The 25,958-nt window shown below is 36.1% G+C and overlaps 1 protein-coding gene across 1 annotated transcript in view; it reads right to left on the minus strand.

The window, feature by feature from the left end:
• The window catches only part of Smp_161370 (putative serine/threonine-protein kinase STE20), a gene marked incomplete at its 3' end in the record, with an annotated part of 48,233 nt that extends 24,388 nt beyond the window's left edge, over window positions 1–23,845 (minus strand). Inside the window, exons 1-5 of the mRNA XM_018794775.1 lie at window positions 23,777–23,845; window positions 18,333–19,453; window positions 11,794–11,891; window positions 6,842–6,950; window positions 2,198–2,299 (exon numbers count right to left, since the gene is read on the minus strand). Of these exons, the coding sequence (XP_018649154.1) occupies window positions 2,198–2,299; window positions 6,842–6,950; window positions 11,794–11,891; window positions 18,333–19,415 (1,392 nt within the window). The 5' untranslated portion in view covers window positions 19,416–19,453; window positions 23,777–23,845. The remainder of the gene's footprint in view (window positions 1–2,197; window positions 2,300–6,841; window positions 6,951–11,793; window positions 11,892–18,332; window positions 19,454–23,776) is intronic.
• Window positions 23,846–25,958: the final 2,113 nt, after the last annotated feature.

Here is a 25,958-nt window from a genome sequence, read left to right on the forward strand (position 1 = left end):
TCACGCAGGAAATCAAACTCAGTGCTGTTCATTTCAAACGCCGTCGTGTTATCAACTTATGATGAAACGCTCATCCTAAATTCGATTGCTAACCACCATTCATCTCTGCTTATAATGCTTGTGACTTAAGGGAATATAGAGGGAATCTGCACAGGATGTATATATGCAAAAAGCAGACTAATCAGTTACAGTCCCAAACATTAATGGGAAGATTCATACAACTAATACAAATGAAAAATTATTTATGCTTGAAATTTGCAAACATTTTCCTCAAAATCAGATACAAATATGTGGATGTGTCGATAGGGATTTAATGTACAATTAATAACCATTGAGAAATGTAGGTTTGAAGATTCCCAAAATCCAGCTATCAGACACTAAAAAGGTTATAAATTCGAATTAAGAGATTTTATTTTCCACTTCTTAGCAACTGTACAGTTAGTTATATAAGATCAAGGTTATTGGTTGTTAGTGTTTAGACTGAATGATTTTTGTCCCGTTTATCACAAAAAAATTGTACATAAAAAAAATACAGAATAATCTGCTTTCAAAAGTAGATCTTTAATTGAAATGATGATGAATAAGATGACATAATTACAGTTAGAGAAATGAGTATTTATATGTTGGGAAACTGGATTATGCAGAATTAATATAGGACATTAAAATAAGTTTAAAAATGTATTTCTACAGTTGGGAATAAGTTTGAATGATTGGAATATGAATGATAGTTATTATATTTGTGCGTGTGTGTGTGAGGGAGAGATTATGATATTTGGTTAAGGAAATCGGGAGAAGTATGCGCTTAAGATATTCCTACTAATTACGAGTTTAATTGTCATTGAATGACAATTTCAAGAAGTTTTAACCTAAATACTTTTTAATTAATTAACTGGTATATATCAGATACAACTGGAATGAAAAAGAATACATTCGATTCAAATGAACCATTTTTTTTCCTTGTATTTTACATGAAAACGCTTCTAACTGAATATTTAGAACTATTCTAACTTGTATAAACCGATAGTTTCGAAAGTGATACATGACTATGGGACAGATATAAGGTAAAATTTATATTACTTTATAATCTTTTGGGAAAATTTTTTATTTTATTAGAAATATAGTGTCATTATCATCAAACAGATGATAGAAAACAACAAGTGAATAGGTTATTGCTTTCAGTTAAAATCCATTTTCATAAATGTTGACTTTTCTCAACTGAGAAATGGGAACATTTCATGGTGTATTGAACAAAATAGAACAAAAAGACTGAAATGAGTTGAAAATTATGAAATTCTCCGAAAACTAAAGCACTAATCAATAAGCAGACTTTTGAAAATATAATCACAACTAAAATTGAAACTTATTGATAAAGATCTAATCATGAAACAATACATATGAAGAACATTACACTTACAGAACACTTTTGTTGACCAGTAAAATCAATGTCACATTTTTTAGTTATTAATAATTTATCAAAACTTTTTCTAGTATACATCACGAACTACCAATAAACACAATCGTGTTGCATGTGAGCCAGGTAACCACTAATGGCACTAGAAGATAGTTGCACCATATCACGAACTAATTGAAATAAGAAATGTAAACCATTGTACGGCGACTCAGTAATCTAAAGATAACATGGTAGCTGCGTAACCTGTAAGTTATGTATACGATTCCAAGTGGGGTTGTGGATGTACATAGCTGAGACGTCTAGGGCTACGCTGAAACGGATGTCTAGTGCCTCCCAGTTTTTCATGTTTGTCTAAGTAAAATCAGTTCGTGATGCAAAATGTAAAGTTTAACAAACCTTTTACAGTAATAATAATCACACTTTACTGATCTAATCGTCAATATGGTAATACTAAACAAAATGACTCAACATTTTACACTGTATGTGAACTGACGCTCGTAAGGCTAATTAACCATCAACAGAGGATAGATTGTGAGAACTAAGCTTTATGCGCTGGCTGGCATGCATGTTGAAGGGGCTGAAGCACTGGGATCATCACTGAAGAAACGAACCAACACAATATACAACATATCACAATCATGAATATTACCATTGAAGTATTAATGATTATTTATTATTTCTATAGTAATACAAAGGTGGGATATTAAACAATGAATTTATAAATGTGAAAACATTTCTACCTTAGAAAATCAATTCAAACTAATATTCAACAGATAACTAACTTACCCGATGGATTAAACTTTGACGAAATTTAGTCAAATCATTTTCAGACACAGATTGTTCACCTAATACATCACGAATATTATTCACAGCCAGTAGAATGAAATCCTGTTTTTTTCCACAATACAGACACGAGAAAAAAGTAGATAAAAATTTCAAAGAAGAGACAGAAAGAAAGGTTTTTGTAAGTTACATAAATTACAATCATATGACTTTAGAAAAAAAAGAAATATCTTTTTTTGGCTAAGCTTTCTTTAAAAGAAAATCACATTAAACACATACAATGATTACTGAAAATAAAATCAGTAGACATTTGTAATAAAAAACCAATGTTAGTGTCTACGTTCGTATTTTCTAGGACGACGATTATTTTGTGAAACTTTTTATTCTACATTGATAACTTTTTAACATGAACTAATATCAACACTGAAGAACAATAGTTGAAAACCAAGGAGAATAACTTTAAACTTGTTTTGTCTTAAATTGGCAGCACATCATGACGCAACATCTAGTATACAAAATCTTAATTCATTGAATAAAACCACATAATCCAAAGCTTAGGAAACAAAGCTATGAAGAAAGTGGATCTTTATTTTACATACGAGTAAAGAGTGCTGAAACATTTGGTTTAAGGCGAAACCTAAAGTCTCAAATCCAGTGATTTGGACGAAAAGATATAATCATACTATACAAGTGATACAATACAATTAATATATGCAGTTATGTATGAAAACGTGGAGAACTACTACATCCATCACCAAGAAGGTACAAGTATTTATAAACAGTTGTTTACGCAAAATATTCAACATTCAATGGCCGGATACTATCAGCAACAGTGTTTTATAGGAGAGGATAAACCAGCTTCCAGCTGAAGAGGGAATTGGGAAAAGACGTTGGAAGTGGATCGGACATACATTAAGGAAATCACCAAACTGCATAACGAAGCAATCTCTAACTTGGAATCCTAAAGCCGAACGAGCCCTTTTAGACCGGATTCCAATAGACAGTTGCTAGTGCGCTATTCGACTAAACAGGACAGTAAAAGATCAAAAAGACAAAGACACATGCTGTTGCCTTTACCCACACTCCCATTTATTGCAGCTCGGATGAAGTTAAACATGAATTTCTCAGAAAGCTATTTAACCTTCTTCAAAAGCTAAACGCTCTGATAATAATCGAAGGCGATTTTAATGTCTAAGTAGGTAGACCAAATCAAACCCAGAGGCACTTCTGCAGATCTTACAGTTTTGCAGCTCAAAGAACTATGTTCAGAAAACGGTCTATTTCTGGCAAACACCAAAGTTAAAAATAAGGAGAAATATCGTCTGAAGTGGCGACCTTCATAACTGACTCATAGACTGAATTAAACTGATCACATTGTCATTGAAGGGGATCGATTGAAGGCTATCCCTCGTTCTAAATCAAATGTTTATGTCCGCATCATGCTCTACTTCGAGAACGTATTCGTCTGCGTCTTACTGGACGTAGAAAAGCCATAGTAAAAAAACCCTTAGAGTCCAACTTAATAATGGAAAATTAAACATATATTTCAGGAATAACTAGAGGAGCTAATCAACTGTGAAAATGATATCTAACCCGATGTAGTCTAGTATGATATCCTAAAAGATGTAGAGAAATCAGTGGATTTTAGCACTGTCTACTGAGCTGACAGATGCTCGTAAACCCATAACACCTGGCTTAGAACACGATGAGTAGGGGCAGCTTGAATGTAGGTTGATTAAAATCCTACGTAATGATCGTGAGCGGTGGTGGGTAATGATAGCAGAAGAGATGGAAAAGGCAGCAGCGATAGGTAATAGTACAAGACTTTTCAGACTTATCAAGGAAGTGAGTATTAGAAATACGACTGTTAGTGAAACTATTTCGGGAAAAGATGGGGATATTATTCACTCCCAATTCAGAAGACTAAACCAATAGACAGAATACTTCAAGAAACAGTCCAACTGACCTTCAGGCACACTTTCGCCACCCACTATCTCCAAGAAACCTGATGTGAGTCTTTCAACTCTTGGTGAGGTTGAAAAGGCTATAGGTAATCTAAAATGAGAGAGATTTTTAAGGATGCAGGTCCAGTTTTAGCAGTTGATTGAAATCTTAGCTGAAACTTGGGAACTGGACGTAATTCCATCTGACTGGTCGCAACCGTACGTTAAACTCTCTCCCATTATTTGTTCGCTCCATTAATGCATATTGCTCCTCTGAAAATGCATTAAATGCTCTAGCGCCTGTAAGTGTATCTTACTCCACAAGTGAGATTATAGGAACTTAAAATGTTTAACCACTTACTTGCTGTCACTTTACATTAACACTCACTAGCAACTCTAACACATTTGAATAATATCTAACATGAACAGTGGTAACCTGACCGGCATATTTTGGCAATCATTGTTTTGTTGTTCCGTGCTCTTTGCTTTAATCTTACTTTCTCTAGTTGTAGATATTTATCAATAACTCGCTCCGGCACTGGAAATAACCTTGGAGAAATACGTTCATAAATCATCAAGCTATCCACTTAAGAAAAAATTAAAAGTTCCCTGGTGTTGCATTGGCTTGCCGTGATACATGCCATATATGAACTACTTATCAATTACTGAACCAGCAAACATAAAACAATCTTATATTTCATGTTTGTTCTCTACATTAAATGTTGCTTTTTATATCAATCTGATCATGCCTGTAAAATGGTGTGAATTCTGTAAATATTATTTTCAGAATATATTATTATTATTATAAGAAAGAGAAAAAGTCCTCTGGTGACAGTGACAGAGGAATCACTTTACCTAATATATCATACAAAAAATGTTGGCCTCAATAGTGTTTTGACGTCTAACAATAGCTGGTGAAGACCAAAGCCGAATAACCAGGCTGGTTTCTGACCTGAACGTGGAGGTATGGACCGAATACTCACCCTCTGGTAGATTCTAGGACGATATTCTTTCAACGTCTTACTATGGTTGAACTACTTGACCTTGAGCCAGCGTTTGACTCTGTTGATCGTGAGGTTCTCTGGCAGTGTGTCATTGAAATGCGTACCGAAGAAGTACATTAATATTGTGCAGACTCTCTACTCGAACACTAATGGTCGAGTCAGAGCTCATGGAGAACTGCCGTCGGAACTGGTTACTTCAAATGGTGTTTGCCGGGGTTGCCCACTTTCCTGTTCTTACTTAACTTTGTAATAGACATGCTTTTAGGAATTACATTGTTGTCGTATGACTTTTTGGGAGTTCATTTTTTACCAGGAGATTCATCTGTTGACTTAGAATACCCGGGCAATAAAGTTCTGTTAAATGAAGACGTTGACAAAATACAGTCTTCTGACCGCCTTTAGCAACAATACAGAGTGACTGGGATGCGAATCTCTCCCTTGAAATGTAAAGTGTCACCTAAGGATCGGCTTACGCCATCTCCTGAATTAATGATAAGGAGTGAAGTAGTTGAACACATCGACCGCTGAGCTTATCTTGTGAGTCCCATCAGTATCGATGGTCTGGTATCTGACGAAATCTCGGCACGGATTGAAAGGTCTCGGTTAAATTTCGCTAACTTGTACCACTTGTGGCGTAGGCGAGGCATCCGTCTTCCAACCAAATGGCGAGTTTACTGAGCAGTAGTTTATTGCATTCTACTTTATGGATGTGAAATATGACCATTAAGAGTAGAGCATATTCGTAGATTACTAGTATCCGATCACACGTATCTACGAATCATTGCTCGTGTATTTCGGGAGTGGAATACTAGGTAACGATGGGGTAGTAAATCTTCATCAGCTGGACAAGTGTTAAGTACCCCCACCCACTGCCTACATCGACGGGCAGTGTTTTTTGATGCAGCAGGCAGCGGCCAAACTAAAGCATGGCGTTAATCCATGAAGTCACTGACAGTTGGACCTAACCATGTTAATAGGTGCAAACAGCGTGGTTGGGGTCCGCGTGATTATCATAATCAATCGCTAGAAACTTTGAATGACATGTATCTAAATCGTTTGCAATGACACAGGTGCATTTATTCTTTGTCTCCCCCCCCAAATTCTGAAATTATCAGTTCCTCATAACCTTTTTTGTTTTTATTTCACTAATTTATATTCACTTCCCGAGTCATAGCTTCGATGGCTAATCTACTACCATTGATACTGTTAATACCTCTACTACTCTGGGATTTGGCCTAGCAATTTTATCTCTGTGCTAATGGGGTATGACAACTTGAACCAATGTACAAACGTACAGGTTCTCAGTTGTGACTGATATATATTATATATATATATATATCATAAACTGAAAAGTAGTCTAACGAGTCAGTCAGTCAATCAGCTAGAACGAATCTAACGAACACTTTTAAAAAAAGGGCACGTGTAGATGGCTGAATGACTTATTGTAGACTGTTGATAGATACATTTGTCACGATTGAATAAATAAAGTCAGTAGTTTTTTGTTTAAATATTAACCCGTATAGTATTCTATTCAATATCAACCTACAAAGAACCAAATATATATTTGTAGACTAATTATGACGTAAACGCCCAATATACTTCATCCTTTGTTCTGAGACCATTATCCATATATTTCGAAAATACACATTTATAATATTAACAGAATATATATATATATATATATATATATATATACTTACATCCATATACTTTTTTATAAGCTGATCAAAATCTCGATTAACAAATGGTTGTAAAAATTTTCTTAATAAACGTAAAGTTGACTTTGCATCTAAAATTAGTCCAGTATGTCTAAAGTAGAAGAAAAGCGATAAAAAGAAAAGCAAATGAGGAAAGGAGGTGGAAAAATGAAAGTGAGCAACTAATACGGGAAATAAGATATATTGATTTATTTCATAATATATCCAACTTACAATACAACAATATGTTTACAAATATTTTCACCATTCATTTTATTACTATTTCAACAGTATTCCTGCATATATAGCATTGTGCCGATCATATATGATATAGTATGAAAACTTGATCTGATGTATATTTATAGCAGGCACCAAGGAGACGATAACATGGTGATATGTGTCATTGAGATTTTATATCCCCAAATGTAACCCTGTAGTAAAATAGTTTTTCGTTAACATTTTACTTCGCATACATGTGTTATCATTTCTCTGTATGTGGACAGAATACAGGCACAGATGATGACAGAATCCAACCCCCTTACATACTAAATAAAAAATCATAATAACTACAATCTACAGAACGTAACCATGTTGGAAGAATAGATAGGTGGGAGTTTGTAAGCGAGATATTAAATGCTTGTTTGGAAAAATTCATCATTAGATAACTCCAGTGTTTGATTACACACTAATCAAATAACTTTTCAATTTCATTATTAAAATAATTGACTGAGTGAACAAAACCGAAGTATACGATTTCCAAAATAACTGAGAAAACCGATGATAAAAATAATAACTTGATTTGCGCAATGACCTCGTCTACAACGTCATAATTTAACAACGGCCAATTACCAAACACCTAATACCTCAGCTTTACTTAGGTGTTGATATACAGTGCTGATATAATTCTTCATATCCCTATAATTGTATCCACAATTTTACATGGATTTTCATTTGAACACACAATCTTTTATTTTATTACTTACACTATATAATCTAGTATTATAACCTTATTATCAAATCACCATGCTCATTCATTGTTCATAGGTCCTTACGGTATATATTTATCGTAAAGCGTGATAACAAATTCATTGAAAGGAGACTGCTTCCCTGAACTTCGTGTTTTAGTATATACCATGGTCTGATACAGTAAGCGAGCCACGTTTAATAAGTCCCCTAACTATTTTCATACCTTGATCATCACTGCTCTATCTAGTACTTTTTTAGATGAAATCAATTATGAGAAATAATGACTTCTACAGACTAAAATGAATTATCTGTTTTCGAGTGAAGCAGCGTGGGTGTAATACAATCACAATGTAACTATTCATTGTAGCTTTAGAATCGTTCGCATCGCAAATGAAACTTGTCTCAAGGTCAATCATGCTTTTTTCATTGGCATAGCTATGACTGCTATGCTTACCTAGATGGAAAACAAGCAAACAAACATTAGATAAAAAATATAGTAAGAATAGTATATGAATACAAATATGTGTTAATTTGTCTACGTGTGTACATATCTACATTGCGTAGGCGTGGAGTCCTAAAACCAGTGTAAAAATGTAATCTGTAAAAACGTATATCTCATACAAATAGAAAATAACACAGGCAAACAAAACTGTTAACAAGCATACTTTAGAAAATGATGTTGTAAATAAATCATACCACTACTAGACTAATATAATAATAATCTAGGCTAAAAATAAATCTACCTGAAGTCGAGTTTCCGATTTGTTTAAACTAGGTCACTTTTAACCTTGGTGATTGATACTCATAAAGAAGGGAAGTAGTGTGTATTTGCTTTTATGTGTGTATTGGTAGCACTTATGACTAGATAGTCAGATAACCGATTAGTTAGTCAGTGCTGTGTAATTAAACACATACGTGGTGTGATGATTAGTTTTTTTGTTTTCATATATAATAATCATTACCATATCATATGGATAATATTAATTACAATGTAGACTATAAAACAAAACTATATCAATCAGAATGGATGATATATATATATATATATATATATATATATATATATATATATATTTGTGTAAATTGGCCTGCCTTTCCAAAGAAGGTATGAAATAAAGAATGAACAACTAATGTATCGTAAAGAAAGGAAATAAAAACGACAACAAAATAAATGCAACATTGGTCTCTGACATGATACAAACGTTCCCCCAATGTAATATTACAACTGTCTTTAAACTATGTATCTTTTTTTCTTTTTGGTATTGTTAGGGTTTTATTATGGTGGTGAATTTGGGAATCCACACACCGGAACAACATAAAACAGAAGACAATATTTATTAGGAAATCATCGACCCTCACTTAGTTGAATGGTTACTGACCATCAGAACTTGTAAATTTCATGGCCATTGTTGAAATTCTTAAGTGAATATTAGTTAGGCAGTAGTCATAATCATTGTGAGAGTTGAGATAGATAGATGTGGGGATCAGTCTGTGTTGCCAAATCAAATTAGCATAGCCAGTTTGAAATTAACCATATGAATAGAAAATAAGTTGAAATAATCGTTAAGAAAAAGAAGACTAGATGTAGAGAACTTGTACCAAAAAATGAAATGAATTAGTTGAATAAAAAATATATAAAATAATATTAAAACCCAATGTCTTGAGGGATACACTGGATAACTCCATCTGTACTATTGCCAACGATTTTGAGCCATTCGACCCAAAATCTTCAATCACTGATCGCAACTACTGCATGAACACTACCACCCTCTGAACTAAGTACACTACACATATCAGTATGACTGAAACCAACAGTCTCTGACTTTATGAAATGATGCCACGTTTTACCCTAGCTCTCTTAACTTACCCTTAAATCAGCCAATAATTTAATTAATAGCCTACAATAGATGCATGCGTAAATTGTAAAAATGATTTGCAAACTATACAAATAACTAGGTCATTGTTTTATAATTGTTGAATTTCCTTTCGGATATGCAGCGTCTGACAACGTTGGTATCCCCAATGTCCTCTTACACAATAACTCGAAAAGCAAACACAAGTGGGTACAGTTATACGGTGGGTTTAAATCCAGTTTAACGGTCGGGTCTTAATTTAGTGGAGAGTGAGTGACCTTTAAAAACAATATCCTCCAATTATTTAATGGCTTCTAACTATGTTTATTTTATGTAACAAAATACTCCAGCCTTCTAACTACCAGTGGTATTTCTTTGTTTCTTCGGCGGTTTGGCTCAATAATTCTGTCATGTGAGTAGCCATCACTACTCGGTTAAATTATATCATTGTGTACATCTATTTATCAAAGCATAACATTTTACTTATTTTAACAATTAGAAACCTTATTTATTCATGCGATCCACCTCTATAGCATACAAAAAAGATATAAAACAGACGATATTAAAAGTAATAACAAAATGATGTACAAGACTGATAGGATCATAAAGAGAAGAGATGTGTCAGCAGTTTGGATCGGTGTAATTAATTTTGAGTTACAGAATTTAATGATCTCTTCTAACCATTTATTTTGCTTACAATATGTACATCATCTGGATAAGAAAGTCTGTGATTCGGAATGTTTTAAAAAATTAATGAATAGCCTTAGCATAATTACCTTCAACTTTATTTCACGCAATACTTAAGTTAAGAACATAGCCAGGTTGTCCTATGGTCGGTGAAGATTCAAAACCTCATCAACTGGTTTATCGCAAATATAAATTTTAATATCATCGATACTAATGTTATTTTGGCTCCTTTATCATATATCTTATTTATTTCCTATCTTGTTATACTACCGACGTACAGTTAGAGGAATTTGAACCAATGCATATTCGTGCCAGGTGGTTAAATGTGATGTTAAATGGTTAGAGATAGTCGACAGAAAACTCTGAACATAGGTTTTAAGCCATTTGGTACTCCTCATCAAGGTATACTTGTAATCTTGAAGGAACTGGTGATCTCTGGAGCGTTTGATCGCGTAACACGCTGCCACACAATGTGAGACGTTGCCACTGAGTTGTTCGTGTTGCGACTGACCTGTAGGACTCAAAGATGTTCACAACTGACCGGTCACTTAGTAATGACAAGTACCGTAACTGTCTAGTTCTTTAGTGCTGATCGAATTTTATCGACCAAGTTACATGTGACCACCAGTTTGAGTGATTTGACATCACGTGCACAATGTTTTGATGTTAGGTGGTTAAAGATAGTCGACAGGAATCCTGAACCTAGATTCCGTGCTACTTGAAACTTGTCAGCAACCTGATAGACAGAATTCGACTAGCACAAAGGTGAAGGACAAATACAACATTGGTCACTACACGGTGATTGATCACATGTTGTTTATATCTGACTGACTGAAGTAGTTAGTTTATATTTTGACGCATGTCAATCATCTGTCTGTGGTACAGCTTTTAAACTTACTGAGGATAAAAATGCTCAAAGTTACTACTAACAAATAAGCAGAAAAAAATCATAACCATTCAATAGTGTAGATTAGACAACAGTTTTAAAAAAAATACAATTAAGGATAGAAATAAAAAAGATATTTTTGAATGAAATTAACAGAGAATACGGGAATAAAACAATGAGATTCACTGGTTAGAGAAAAAAACATTATAAATAGACGCTTTGCGTGGTTGTGATCAGCTTCGAATCGGTTTCATCATCATTCATGATATCCTGACACTGTTGGTTCCACATATTGTGATTATACTCAGGGCGATAGACCTTACTCAGACAGTTAATTCTAACGTCATCCAGGTCGTTCATTATGCTGATCTAGATTTTATTTACAGTGGAATTAACAGATTTATGATCACTCAATTTGTTGAATAAAGTATTTAAAGAAACAGATGTCCAATGCTTCCTGTTTCTCAATGATTGTTTAACTAAAATGAGTTCCATAATGTAAACTATGAAAATAAAGTGATAACAAATAAGTAAATAGTAGTAATAAATGCTAATTAACTTACTTAAGACGTCTTTCAAAGCCTGAATTTTTGCGACTGGAATATTTTGGATAGTGAAGTACATTAGTATAGCGTAAATTCAAACGTGGAAGACTGGTGCACTAAAAACCACATAAAAAAGAAATTAAAATAACATCTAATTAATAATTATTGAAGATTAATGAAGATAATATTACGCATAGCTATCAAGTGGTTTCATTGACATTTAATTTCTATGACAAAAGCGGTAAACTAAGTGTATTGATGGCATTTAATGGAAGTCAATATATATTCGAAAAATTAGATGACAAGAAATTGATACCAATCAATCATATACACAATAGAGCCTGAAATATGTATGTCGGCCTAAACTGTCACGCTTGGCATTAGTACACAGACATTCATTCAGTTATCACCAAAGTACAGTCTGGCACGGATGTGCCTTGGTCAAAGTAGCCATACGATCGAAACAATCTAGTAGCAACGACAATAAGAAAGGATAAGTATTGAGAATGCGGTTAGAAAAACAGGTCAAAAAGGTGTATGTATCTGCGCCATTGTGAAATATTTTTACCCATGTCACCTTAAGTCCTCAGCCACTAGGAAACATACACAAACAAGGAAACGAATTTAACAGGATGAAAATGAAAGAAGCCAAAATATTATTATTGGTGCCTTAAAAAATAATAAAGGATGACCATATCTGGCTCGCTGTAACCGATTGTCATTCATATCACATAGGGTCTCCAGTAGTATGTTGGGATTATATAGCTGAATAATACCGAGTCTGTAACTTTTAACACGAACTAGTCCAACATTAAACAACTTCACAGACCAATACCCTGTCTAAGTTTGACCGCCATTAGTTATGTTCCAATCCATACCAAGGTTGGTGTTGACAGGAAATAAGAAAGACACTAAGATAAACAAACCGATTTACCACATATATAGATCTTTGTCTTCTGTTATTTATTTACTCAAAACATAAACAGCGGTACAAAAGGGCATAAAAATAAACATGAGTCACATAAATAATAAGATGAGATAAAGGAAGGAGAGGGAAACGTAATCAAAATAAACAACGAATAAAAATACGTGAACGAGGATAGTTAAAAAAAGGAGATAAAGATCACCTGAAAATAGAGTCAGTCAGTCAGTCACAACGTAGAACTCTGTACGTACATACATCAGTTCGAGTTGCCATACCACATTAGCACAGAGATGCAGTTGTCGATTCAAATCCCATAGTGGTAGAAGTAGTATGAGTATAAGCATTAATGTGAAAGATTAGGGTTTGAAGATGTTATTGAACGAGCATAATCCAGTGAAATAAGTTTGGAAAGAGATAAAAGATAGGGACATGAGGAATTCAGAAGATTAGAATTTGGTAGAACACAAAGAGTGGATGCACCTTCGTCATTGCAAACGATTTTGAGCCATGTCATTCAAGGTCTCTAACCATCGATTGCTATCATCTCGCGAATCCTAACCAGGTAGTCTACACCTACCAACATGACTCAGTCCACTTGTCAATGACTTCATGGATTAGTGCTACGTTTTGGTTTGGCCGCCCCTAGCTTCCTCCCAACCTACTCCTACACCATAAAACACTGCACGTCGGGGCAGTCAGTGGATGGGCATACGTAACACGTGTCCTAGCCATCTCAACTGATGAAGTTTCACTACTTCATCAATCAACTTGCCATTCTGACCTAGTACCCGTTTCCTAACAACTGCATTACTTACCCGGTGGTCCCAGGATATACGAGCAATGCTTCGAAGACACCTATGATCGGATACTAGTGGCCTACGAATATCCTCTACTCTTATCGGCCATGTTTCACTGCCATAAAGTAGGACGGAACGAACTATTGCGCAGTAAATCCATCCATTGGTTGGTAGACAGATATATCGCCAACGCCGTAAATGACGCAAGTTGGCGAAAGTCAAACGAGCCTTCTGTATCCGTGCTGAGATTTCGTCACACACCAGACCACAAGGGCCGATGAGACTCCCAAGATGAGTGAAGCAGTCGACACGCTCAACTACTTCACTCCCTATCATTAGTTCAGGTGTCGATGCAACCCAATTCTGAAGTAACATTTTGCGTTTCGAGGGGGAGAATCGCATCCTGAACATGTCTGCATTGTTGCTTATAGTGGTCAGCATCTTCACCAAATAGAACTATGTCGTCGGCATATTCCAAGTCAACAAGTGAGTCTCCTGGTAGAAGTCCAACTCCTCTAAATTTGGATGAGGAAAGTGTTATTTCTAAAAGCACGTCTACGATAAAGTTAAACAAGAATGGAGAGAGTGGACAGCCCTGACGAACACCACTTGAGGTAATCACTTCTGATAACAGTTCGCCATAAGCTCTAACTCGACCAGTTGTGTTCGAGTAGAGAGCCTTTATGAGGTTAATGTACTTCGTTGGTACTCCTTTCAGTGACAAACACTGCCATACAACCTCACGATCAACAAAGTCAAATGCCGCCTTAAGGTCGAGAAATACTACGATTGTGGGACGTCTGAATGTGTGTCTGTGTTCTAAGACCTGACGTAGAGTGAATATCTGGTCTATACAACCACGTACAGGTCGAAAACCAGCCTGGCTTTCTCTAGTCTGCTCTTCACGAGCTTTGGTTAGGCATCGAAGTATTATTGAAGCTAATATTTGAGACACTATGTGAGTGAAACTGATTTCTCTGTGATTGTCACAAGAGGACTTTTGTCCTTTCTTATGGACTGGCACAATCAGTCAGATGGAATTAAGTCCAGTTCAGTCAAGTCAACTACAACGTAGGACCAGGCATATATATGCATCGGTCCAAGTTGCCATACCTCGTTAGCACAACAATATGAACACCGGATACATAGTAGTTAATTTAGTGTTGGTGGTAGTATATAAAGAAAGGTTGTATATAAGGATATAGTATAGGAAGGAAAAAAGTTATGAAGCAATTTTAATCTGAAGGTTTAAGGGAAGATAAAGAGTGTATACACCTACACCATTGTGATCGATTCTGAGCCATGTCACCTAGAGTCTCCAACCATTGGTTACGATAGTCACGCGGACCCCAACCAGGTAGTCTGCATCTACCAACATGGCTCAGACTAGAAGTTAATGACTTCAAGCACTGATGCCATGTTTTGGTTTGGCCGCCCCTAACTCTCTTCCAACCATTGTCAATACTAGTCATCATAGCGCGTCGTGGTAATCGGTGTTCAGGCATACGTAACAAGTGGCCCAACCATCTCAGTCGATGAAGATTCATCACCTCATCAACTGATTTACCATCATTCCCTAATACCCTGCGTCTAACCTCACTATTACTTACCCGGTTATCCCAGCAGATGCGAGCAATATTTCTAAGGCATCTGTGGTCAAATACTAGTAACCTACGAGTATCTTCTACTCTTAATGGCCATGTTTCACAGCCGTAAAGTAGAACAGAGCGAACTGATGCGCAGTATACTCGTCCCTTAATTGATAGACGGATATCTCGTCTTCGCCATAGGTGGCGTAAGTTGGCAAAAGCCAAACGAGCTTTTTGAATCCGTGCTGAGATTTCGTCAGACACCAACCCATTAGGGCTGATCAGACTTCCAAGATAAGTGAAGTTGTCGACGCGTTCGACTACTTCACTCCCTATCCTTAGTTCAGGTGTTGACGCAGGCCAGTCCTGGAGTAACAATTTACATTTGGATGGGGAGAAACGCATCCCAAACATCCTGGCATTATTACTGAGTTCCAACAGAAGACTCTGCATTTTGTCAGCGTCTTCACCAAACAGGACTATGTCATCTGCGTATTCTAAGTCGCTTAGTGGTCCCCCTGGTAGAAGATCAATTCCTGTAGATTCAGTCGAAGAGAGTGTTATTTCCAGCAACAGGTCTATAATGAAGTTAAACAAAAAAGGGGATAGTGGACAGCCTTGACGGACATCACTTGAGGTTGTAAAATCATATGACAGTTCGCCATAAGCTCTCACTCGACTGGTAGTGTTCGAGTAAAGAGCCTTCAAAAGGTTTATGTACTTCTCAGGTCCACCTTTCAATGACAGACACTGCCACAGAACCTCTCGGTCTACAGAGTCAAATGCTGCTTTCAAGTCAAGAAAAACTATCATTGTCGGACGCCGATAAGCGTGTCTGTGCTCTAAAACTTGACGAATGGTGAATATGTGGTCGATACAGCCACGACCAGGTCTGAAGCCAGCCTGATTTTCTCGTGTTTGCAGTTCACGAGTCTTAGTTAGGCGCCTGATAATTATTGAGGCTAGTATTTTAGATGCTATGTTAGTCAGACTGATCCCTCTATGGTTATCACAGGATGATTTTGACCCCTTTTTATATATTGGGACAATCAGAGATTGTGACCAGTCAGATGGGATTACATCCATCTCCCAGATTTTAGCCAGAATATTAGTCAACCTAATCGTTCCCAGATTCTACAGCCCCACTTCATAAATCACACACCATCCTGCCTTTATCACTCCGTCCCAATGTCGACAAATAATGCACTATATAGAAGAGACTGGGAAGGAATTCGCAAAACATGTCCAAACCACCGAACCTAGTGTTTCAAGATGGTAACATAAATTTAGTTACCGTCAATGCATCCAAACACACATTTTCAAACCTCAACACTACTAGCATGGTGTTGCCACTAATTGTCAGCAATCCTTCACAGACAACGATAATCAAGAACAGAGGGTTGCTGAACATCTCAAACTTGGGAGGACCAGGTTTCAGAAGCACAGAGAACTGCTCTTATTGCTGCGTTTTAAATCCAACATTTAACAACCAGAATAACATCACGACAGTGGAAAAGATGGGGCAGATTAGCATAAACCGCTCATGAAACATTCGCCTTCTGTATTCAGCTTAGAAAAGTATTTAAACAGAAGTGCAAAGAGAAGAAATTATGTCAAAAGTAGATCATGCTAAAAAGCAGCTTAAGAATTCAATTGGTGTTAGAATGACTGATTAAAATATCGTCTTATAAGCTTGGACTACATGTTAATGAAGGGATGGTTTTGTTAAAACAGTATTAATCTGGTTGCAGGCTTGAATCTAGTTCTACTTACTTAGGTTCAGGCAGCCAACTAATCTATCATTAACTCTCACATAAAAAGCGTGGCTCAAAGTAGAGTATACGAAGCTACGTTTATTTACCGAAATACATTAGTTTATTTACACTGTGAACTACTCAGTTGTGAATCAATTTATCAAAACTATGAAGGTCTTAAAGTTTATTTTCATTAAACTTGAACAGATAAATGAGAAAAAATATATTTTGACCATAGAAGAAACATACAATATGTGACTGCAGATCGCTGAACATGTTAATTACATGATGAACATAAGTGAATAATCAATCGTTGTTTCGTGACATTGACTTTAGTGCTTAATTTGTTTGTTAACCTACAATAAATTAATAGTCATATTACTCCGGCCGGATATTTTATGCAGCAATAATAGCTTTATCCTATTAATATATATTAACAAAGTTGTCCTACTACATAAAAAACGATTTGGATCGGTCCCGTGAGTATCTTATCAGTTTGGAGTGGTGGCTCAGTGTTTTAAGGAGTTCAACTGCCAAGTCCTAGGTTTGAACCCCGCTCCACCTACCTCCGTTTGAGCAACCTGGTAGTATCATTACTCCTCGCACTTGGAGAGTGGCTTGTACCTAAGTACATGATGAATGAGTAATCACATTACAGTATTTACAGTAATCCATAAATCAGTTAAGCGAGCATGACAGTCACTGTATTGTCTTTAGGTATAAACGATAAGGACTTGTTTTCAAAATCAAATACAGGTTTCTTCAACTTTTAAAATAACTCATTACATATAAGAACCAATCAACATCCGAACGTATGTCTCTCAGTGCTCACAATGGCAGAACAAATGGTCATTCGAATTTAGCAGTAAGCCTGAGCCAGTCAATTTATTTATTTTATTTATTTAAACACATAAATATTGGTACAAAGGGGCATCAGATACATATGCGCCACACAAATCTCATTTGATTTGTGTGAGGGCTGTGATACTGCCCAGGTGCCCAAACTGAAGCAGGTGGTTTTCTTAAGGGGCCACACACGGAGCCTTTGACCTAAATGTCTGATCCACAGGGCAGTGGAGCATCGTAAGGAGATGCAGTCCCATGGTAGCCGGTGACCAACGATTGATTCATACGCCATTTGTTCCTTCAGGATACTGGAGCCCATGTGCACCATTGGTTTGGAATCAGGGTTTTCCAACTTCCCTAGGTGGACTTTCCATGTCCACCAACCCGGTTAAAGCGTCGGACATTCGCTTTTCGTCCTTTCAATTTCGTAATCAACACCCCCGCCACGAGAAGGCAGTGAGTAGGACTTCCCTGGCAGAGGCTATATACGCGTGGCCATGTGAGAGCATTTCGAGAGGAACCAATTGATTGAAGTTCAAGTGCTTCAACTATTATATCATTGCAGCCCATACCATACCATATCATTATAGTATTTACTATTAAGCATAAAAGCTAAAAGAATTATAGAATCAAAAACAGATCTCACTTTTTCGTCAGCATTTGAGCTTTCCGAAGTATTTGACGCAGATGAATTTTCAATATTAAGATTAGGCAATTTTTTGTCAATAGTCAAATCATCATTGATATTAGTGATGCAACTAGTAGTACTGGTACTGGTACTACCATTACCGCTGCCATTACTATTACTGTTAGTAATCAACATACCATTTTCGTAGTTATTTGATAGATTATCGTTTAGATTATTACTAGGTAGTTGAGCTGAAGATACAGTAGAGGTTTGTGTTAATTGAGATATATTTCTGCAAGTCAATGATGTTGATGATGGAATTAGGCAAGTTTGGGGAATATTTGAACTGGATGTCGGGAATAGATCAGCAATTGAATTTGTTAAAGAGTTATTATTATCACTAATATTTTCAACGATGGCAGACATTTTAAGAGAGGAGGAATGGAAAACAGGTGGATGTAAAAAGGAGAATTTACTGTCTTGATTAGATAAACTATCACCGGATGCATGATGTAATAAAGTTGAATTTAATTGTTCGGATTGATGATAAGCACAATCTCCTGTTTTATCTGTAATTATAGCAGCGTCATTCATAGTCGCAGTTGTTATTGTTGTACTGAGAGCATTGGATGTAGTCGTTTGATTAAATGATTTAGTATTGACACTATCCAACATAATCCTAGATGATTCTAAGTGTGCACGATTAGAGGATAAATAAGGCTTAACGCTTGGAATAGGTTTTAAACTATGAGATGAGAAAGAACAGTATGAAGGACGGAGATGATTAGAAAATGGTACGGACGGATAAACAGACGATGGTAAATTATATGGACTATGAAAAGGTGATGAACTGGACGATAAGGTCGATGACGATGAGACCGGTATCACTGAAGACGAGGTCGATTGTAGTAAGAAAGGTAACGGTCGAAACATCGATGGCATTGATGCAATGTAATCATTATTCGGAGTCAATTGTAAATCTGTTGGTTTACAATAAGATAAAATAGGATCGGAAGGAGGAATTATGGACGAGGTTAGTTGTCGACAAAATGATCCCATAATAGTTTGTCGATTTTCAGGTACATAGAAAGAAGTTCTCATTGAACATGGTTCTTTGGTAGAATTTAGTGAAGCGATGTCTACTTGGAATAAAATGTAAATCATACATAACATTAATGGAAAATATGAGTCATAAAGTAATTGTAACAATAGGTCACTACCAGTATTTATATAAGCGGTAACATAATAAGCTATAAAAATACAGTGAGTAAAGTAGGCAGCTCTCAATCAACAAGTTCGAAACCTGAACCCTATAGCATCTACATCGGTTTGGACAGTCAAGTAATATCATTAACCTTCAAACATAAGAAGTGGCTCGAAGCCGATTACACAGTCCTGTACTCGATAGGAATGAATGAAACTCATTCTTATTCACAGGAATTAACCAATAACAGACAACTTAGGACCTGGAAGGAATCTGTCAATCCAAATTGTCGTATTTCATATTAGGATAGTCAGAAAGGAAGCTAACAAGAAGATGAGAGAAAACAATTTCAACTGTAATGGAAAGTTAACTATGGAGAGTCAGTCATTTATATGCAATGTAGAATCTGGCACAAAGGTGTATCAGCTTAGTTTCACCACATATCACCATAGGGAGATACTAGAGTACAATAAGCAGTAATAGCATTAGCGGTAGTAGATAAAAATAAATCAGATCAGAGAATGGAAAGCGTGGTATGACACTAAATTCAAAAGTTATAGAAAGATATGGATAGATGTATCTGATCCAAGTCACCCAACGTCTCGCGATCACCGCCCCGACCGCAGTCAAGTAGTTTGAATCTACCAACATGACTCGGTCTAAAAGTTAATGACTTCAGAGACTGATACTATGCTTTGGCTTGGTAGTCCCTACCTTTCTTTCATACTTATTCTTAGGCCAGCCAACATCGCGTTTCAAGGCAAATGATAGTTTAGGATACACAACACATGTTTTAGACACTTCAGTCAGTGAGGATTCACAACTTCATCAATCAGCTTTCCATCTTTGCTTAGTATCCCGAGTCAAACCTCAACATAGTTGAGTCGGTTGTTCCATAATAACTGAACAATACTATGAAGACACCTATGGTGAAATATTCATGTCCTGTTCATATCTTTTATTTTCATATACAATATTCCCCAGACATATAAAGATACAGAATGAACCTCTGCGATATATATATATATATATATTGTGAAGAGGTATATAGGGAAATACCGTTCTCGATATATCTATGCATGTGCCATTGAATTGGGAGTTTATGGCAATACCAAATGTCCTTAAGTGTACGGAGTGTAGATAAAGACATTTGGAATATTATTATAGTAATTGGTTAGATACTAAAATCTTTAAGTTTATTATTCAAAATGTGAAACATTACTATGTAATACACATTCCATGCATAACAGTTACATGTGGCCAGATTGAAATATCCGCCTACACACATTCTATCTTTATCCACTTAGAACTAAAGGAAATAGAAATTTTTATAGGTAACTATTTGTGTAACTCATTCTAGTTAGGAAAAAACGAAAATCTTTCTTCCTAATATAATTGAGTGATTAAACAGAAAATGTCCCGAATTGAGAGAAATATTAATTTATTCTAAAATTATTCTGATAACGTTCGGATGAAAATCTTATATTCATATACAAAGAAAGAATAGTCAAAAAGTTACAGTGCAATGTACTAAGATACTAAGTTTATGAGAAATATAGCAAGCTCTTAACCGTCATTGAATATATCAATTAAAAGATAATAAAACCAATTCAATAACGTCTCTGAAGTGGATTCACCTATCTTAAATAATATCCTAATGTTGCATAGAGTTTTAATTGTTTCTTCGTAACGTACACGATAGCTCATACTTGAACTCCAATGGGAGGTGCAAATATTCGAAGTTATAGATTGCTGAGACAATTTGATGCGATTCAATGACATTATTGCTTAGATTGCAAGCCCAAAACTACAGGCTTAAACCTAATTTTAATTATCACAGTTCAGAAGACCGCATATTATGGCTATTATTAGGGTGTTCATAAATAATGTAGTTCACACCCTAGTTCATAAGGGAGGCAGAAGCTACAAATTAGTCTATTTATATGTGAATCCTTCAACCTAAGGTTTGAATACTATTTCTCGCTTATGTCCGTTTGTACAATACAGTGGTATTGCTAACTTTTAAAAACTAGATATTTTATCAGAATTTAATAAACGTACAGTCAGTCAATCATAAACAGCACAGAAACTTGGACAAATGAGTATCGCTTAATTTAAGACACTAAATTAACACAGAGAGGGGAAATAAACAATAAGGCAGAAGGCATAATAGTAGTAGCAATGATAATAAGAATAATCATGTAGTATATGGCATGAGAAGAAAGGACTTAATATACCTGACGAATATCTTAACCACTTCTTATTAAACAATTAACTATGCCATTAAATAGGAATAATATATTTGTCAACTCGGCGCTCAAATACTGTGAAACTATTCGCTCTAATTTAGACGAGAGTTCTTATAAATTAACTATGCCTACCTAGTTTATTTAATTATTTATTTAAACACATAAATATTGGTACAAAGGGGCATCAGATACATATGCGCCACACAAATCTCATTTGATTTGTGTGAGGGCTGTGATACTGCCCAGGTGCCCAAACTGAAGCAGGTGGTTTTCTTAAGGGGCCACACACGGAGCCTTTGACCTAAATGTCTGATCCACAGGGCAGTGGAGCATCGTAAGGAGATGCAGTCCCATGGTAGCCGGTGACCAACGATTGATTCATACGCCATTTGTTCCTTCAGGATACTGGAGCCCATGTGCACCATTGGTTTGGAATCAGGGTTTTCCAACTTCCCTAGGTGGACTTTCCATGTCCACCAACCCGGTTAAAGCGTCGGACATTCGCTTTTCGTCCTTTCAATTTCGTAATCAACACCCCCGCCACGAGAAGGCAGTGAGTAGGACTTCCCTGGCAGAGGCTATATACGCGTGGCCATGTGAGAGCATTTCGAGAGGAAGAGCGGACTCTCCCCACTCTCGGCCGTACCAGGGCATTTGGGGGCCTATCTAGTATCCTAGGTTTAGCTTCAATACGGCTGACTCAGTTGATCCACCAAATCTTAACAATGCTTTGACGACATCTATGACTAAGCGATAGTAAACTGTGAATATTTCTTCAAAGGCTATTCAACAGTCAAACGGATTGGATCGATGAGGGGTACACTCACCCTGTAATAGGCAGATATATATTCTATGTAAATGTATTTCAAGTTTGTTTTCTTAACAGTACAAAAGCTGACGGGTATGGTAACTGAGATGTGTCACGTACAATAAAATAAAGTCATCAAGCATAACAGGAAATTAGAGAACAACAACAAAAATTTGGACGAAATTATTAGTTAAGAAAGTCCCTACTTCATTGCTTTGCTTCACCTAATATTAGCATGAGAAGAAAAACTAATCGTAAGATACTTAATGTACCCGATTTATGGTCTTTTCACCGACACCCTGGGAGTTGTAGGACAGGATAAGAAGACTGCTATAATTGGCTACGTACAGTCAAACATTAGAAAGTTCATGTTTCGACAATTAAGTGCTTGAGACATAATTAATTGGATGAACTGTATGTGTAAAGTCTTGAGATGAAGTTGTTTCGGTGTACATCGAAAGGTTGATCCTTAGGCTTAAATGAATAACCAGAGTACTGCATCCATTCGTATAATAAGGTCGCTGTAGTAGGGTAACCAAGGGAACTTTTGGATTAGGCCGTCCTGAACTTCAACTAAGACATGAAAGTATATTCTTGAAGAACAATAGAAAGTGATATTGTGATTGAAATACGCGACTTATGTCCTGTTGACTTATCAAGTGTTTAGCGTTAAATGTTTAGTATAATTATTACTTCTGTGTTCAAGTGTTCAGAAGAGATAGCTAGTAATTTTAAACAATGTGTCAAAGACAAATACTTAAGATAATAGTATGGTATTAATGTTCAAGTTAAGTAGGTACTCAGTTAAGAAGCTATAATAATAAACATTACGATGTAATTAAAAACGAAATCAAAGTTCGATATGGAGGACAAAGTGCATTATGAGTCAGATAATAAATTATTGACATAAAGGCTTTTTAAGATGGTCGACATTACTCATCTTTACTATCGGTTAGTCCGGAAACAATCTTCCCGTTACATTCAAATAATAGATATTCAATGCTAAGCGATAAATGGTATTTTCATGTTGCTAGAGCTAGGAAACAAACATATAATACGATGTAAATATCAATAGGATATTTGATATAAAATAAAAGTTGATTATTACGAAACATGATGAAACTACGAGCATTGTTCCATGCCATATACAAAAATACATAAATTACCAAACAACCATCAAAGTTTTTCAAGTATAACTCACAAGATTTATTATGCTTTTGAGTGATACAAGGTAAATGACAATAATCACAATCTAATACACGATTCGCTTTCATTTGGACACCATTGAATAACTTGTTTTGCATCGATGACAGTGAACAAGATTGATTCAGCTTAGTCGATTGGTCCATATGTATAAACACACAACAGGGACAGTGACCAGACGATTGGGAAACAAACAATTCTGAGATAAACAACCTTTATAAAAAATTGAAACAATTAAGCCTACACTTCTCGAAAAGGAGTACTATTGAGTTTGGCTATAAAAAGTTCACAATGATAAGGAGATATTAAGTGTCTCCCCAGAAATCAATCAACAATGATTACTGTCGTCATTTAGACAAACCATAACCGAGGTGTTTTATTTGTAGTTCTTTACTACAACTAACACAGTTGCTACTGTCTCTACTGTTTGTGTTATTTATTCATTGTTGTATGCAGTGTAGGAACTTGCAATGACGGTAATATGCTAACCTTTACGTTTACGCTGGTATTAATTACTGATACTGGTTAAAAAATATCGTTTTATGGAAACTAACAAGTGTAGTTTTCCAGGTGGTAAGAGAGCTGTTTGGTTTGATTGGCAAATGAGGACAATACAAAGCAGACCGATCTTAGGCTGTAGATAATGAGCTTCTTCATAAGTTGTAGTCATAAAAGCCCTCAAATGCCCTGGTACTGTCGAGGGTAGGGAGAGTCAGCTCTCTCGAAATGCTCTCACTTGACCACGCATATATAGCCACTGCCTCTTCGCGGCCGGAGTGTTGTTTACGAAATTGAAAGGGCGAAAAGCAAATGTCCGGTGCTTTAACCGGGTTGGTGGATATCGAGGATCTACCTAAGGGAGTTGGAAAATCTTGATTCCAAACCAATGGTGTACATGGACTCCAGGACCCTGAGGGAGCAAATGGAATATGAACATATTGTTAGTCACCGGCTATCACGAGACTGTATCTCCTAACGTTGCTCCACTGACTTGTAGATTAGACCTCTAGGTCAAAAGATCGAGGAGTGGCCCCTTAAGAAAAGCACACGCCTTGGTTTGGACACTCGGGCATTATCCCAGATTTCATTAGATTTATGTTTAAATAAATAAATAAATAGACGTAGTTATAATGAAATGTGTGGCTTTTTGTGCGGTTTACATCTAAGCTTCACAATGTTACATAATTGGAAGATTTTGTCATAATCCTCTGGCGCATGACAGTTTCATAGCCTTATCAACTATCCACCATTTTTAACTAGGGCAAGCATTCAAAAATAGTGAACTGTGTGGAAGCCTCTTGGACAACATTCGTAGAGCGCGTCTAGACCATCTAGGTAAGTGTTTTTGAATGGCAATGACAAGTGAATGAAAATAACCGTGTCTGAACACATATCACTGAAACTTTTCGTTAATTAGACCTACCATTGGGTATGAGCAGTCACTCTAAGATTTAATACGATTGAATACAGAAGTCACCGAACACTAACTCGGAGGATAAGTATCGCAAGTACGGGCTATGACTGTTCACATCACTAAAGTGATGAATCAGGTACAAACAATTTCACTCTGCTTACTTTAACAGTCAAACCGATTCGTTGATGCTTATCGTTCTTACAAGTTTGTACAAAAACCGAGATCACTAGTGATCTATATATCTGCAGATATAATTACTCCCAGCCTCGGAGCTGTCAACCAAAAAGACTGAAAATATTGAAAAATCATCCTTGAAATTTTCAAAGCTAATTCATCAGTGTATGCGAATGAAGTTACTGTGCTTTTAGAAGAAAACGGAACCCCAGGATCGACAATTGAGCAAACAATTTCAAAGAATTAAAGCCTAAGATCGGGTGAATTTAGGAAAAAAATTCAATTTTTCCCATTGGCGTACGTTGTTTAGTGAAAATGTTTTGGTTAAGGCGAAACTTGAAGACAGACTGGCTTATAAGCCAGGATTTGTTGAATAAACAACGCTTATATAACAATCAACCGGTAAACACTGTCATCAGCATTAGATTGAGTATTTTTTAGTGTAGTTCTTGGATGCTGAATAACCAGTGACCATATAATTAATCCCTGCAACGACCAGGACCACTTCAGGTGCAGGACTACCTACCCTGGAAGCAACGCATCTGTCGGATGTGGCGCTATCTTGGTTCAAACTTTAAACTGAGTTGAAATA

The sequence above is a fragment of the Schistosoma mansoni genome, chromosome 1 (genome assembly GCF_000237925.1).
Source record: "Schistosoma mansoni strain Puerto Rico chromosome 1, complete genome".
Lineage (NCBI taxonomy): Eukaryota > Metazoa > Platyhelminthes > Trematoda > Strigeidida > Schistosomatidae > Schistosoma > Schistosoma mansoni.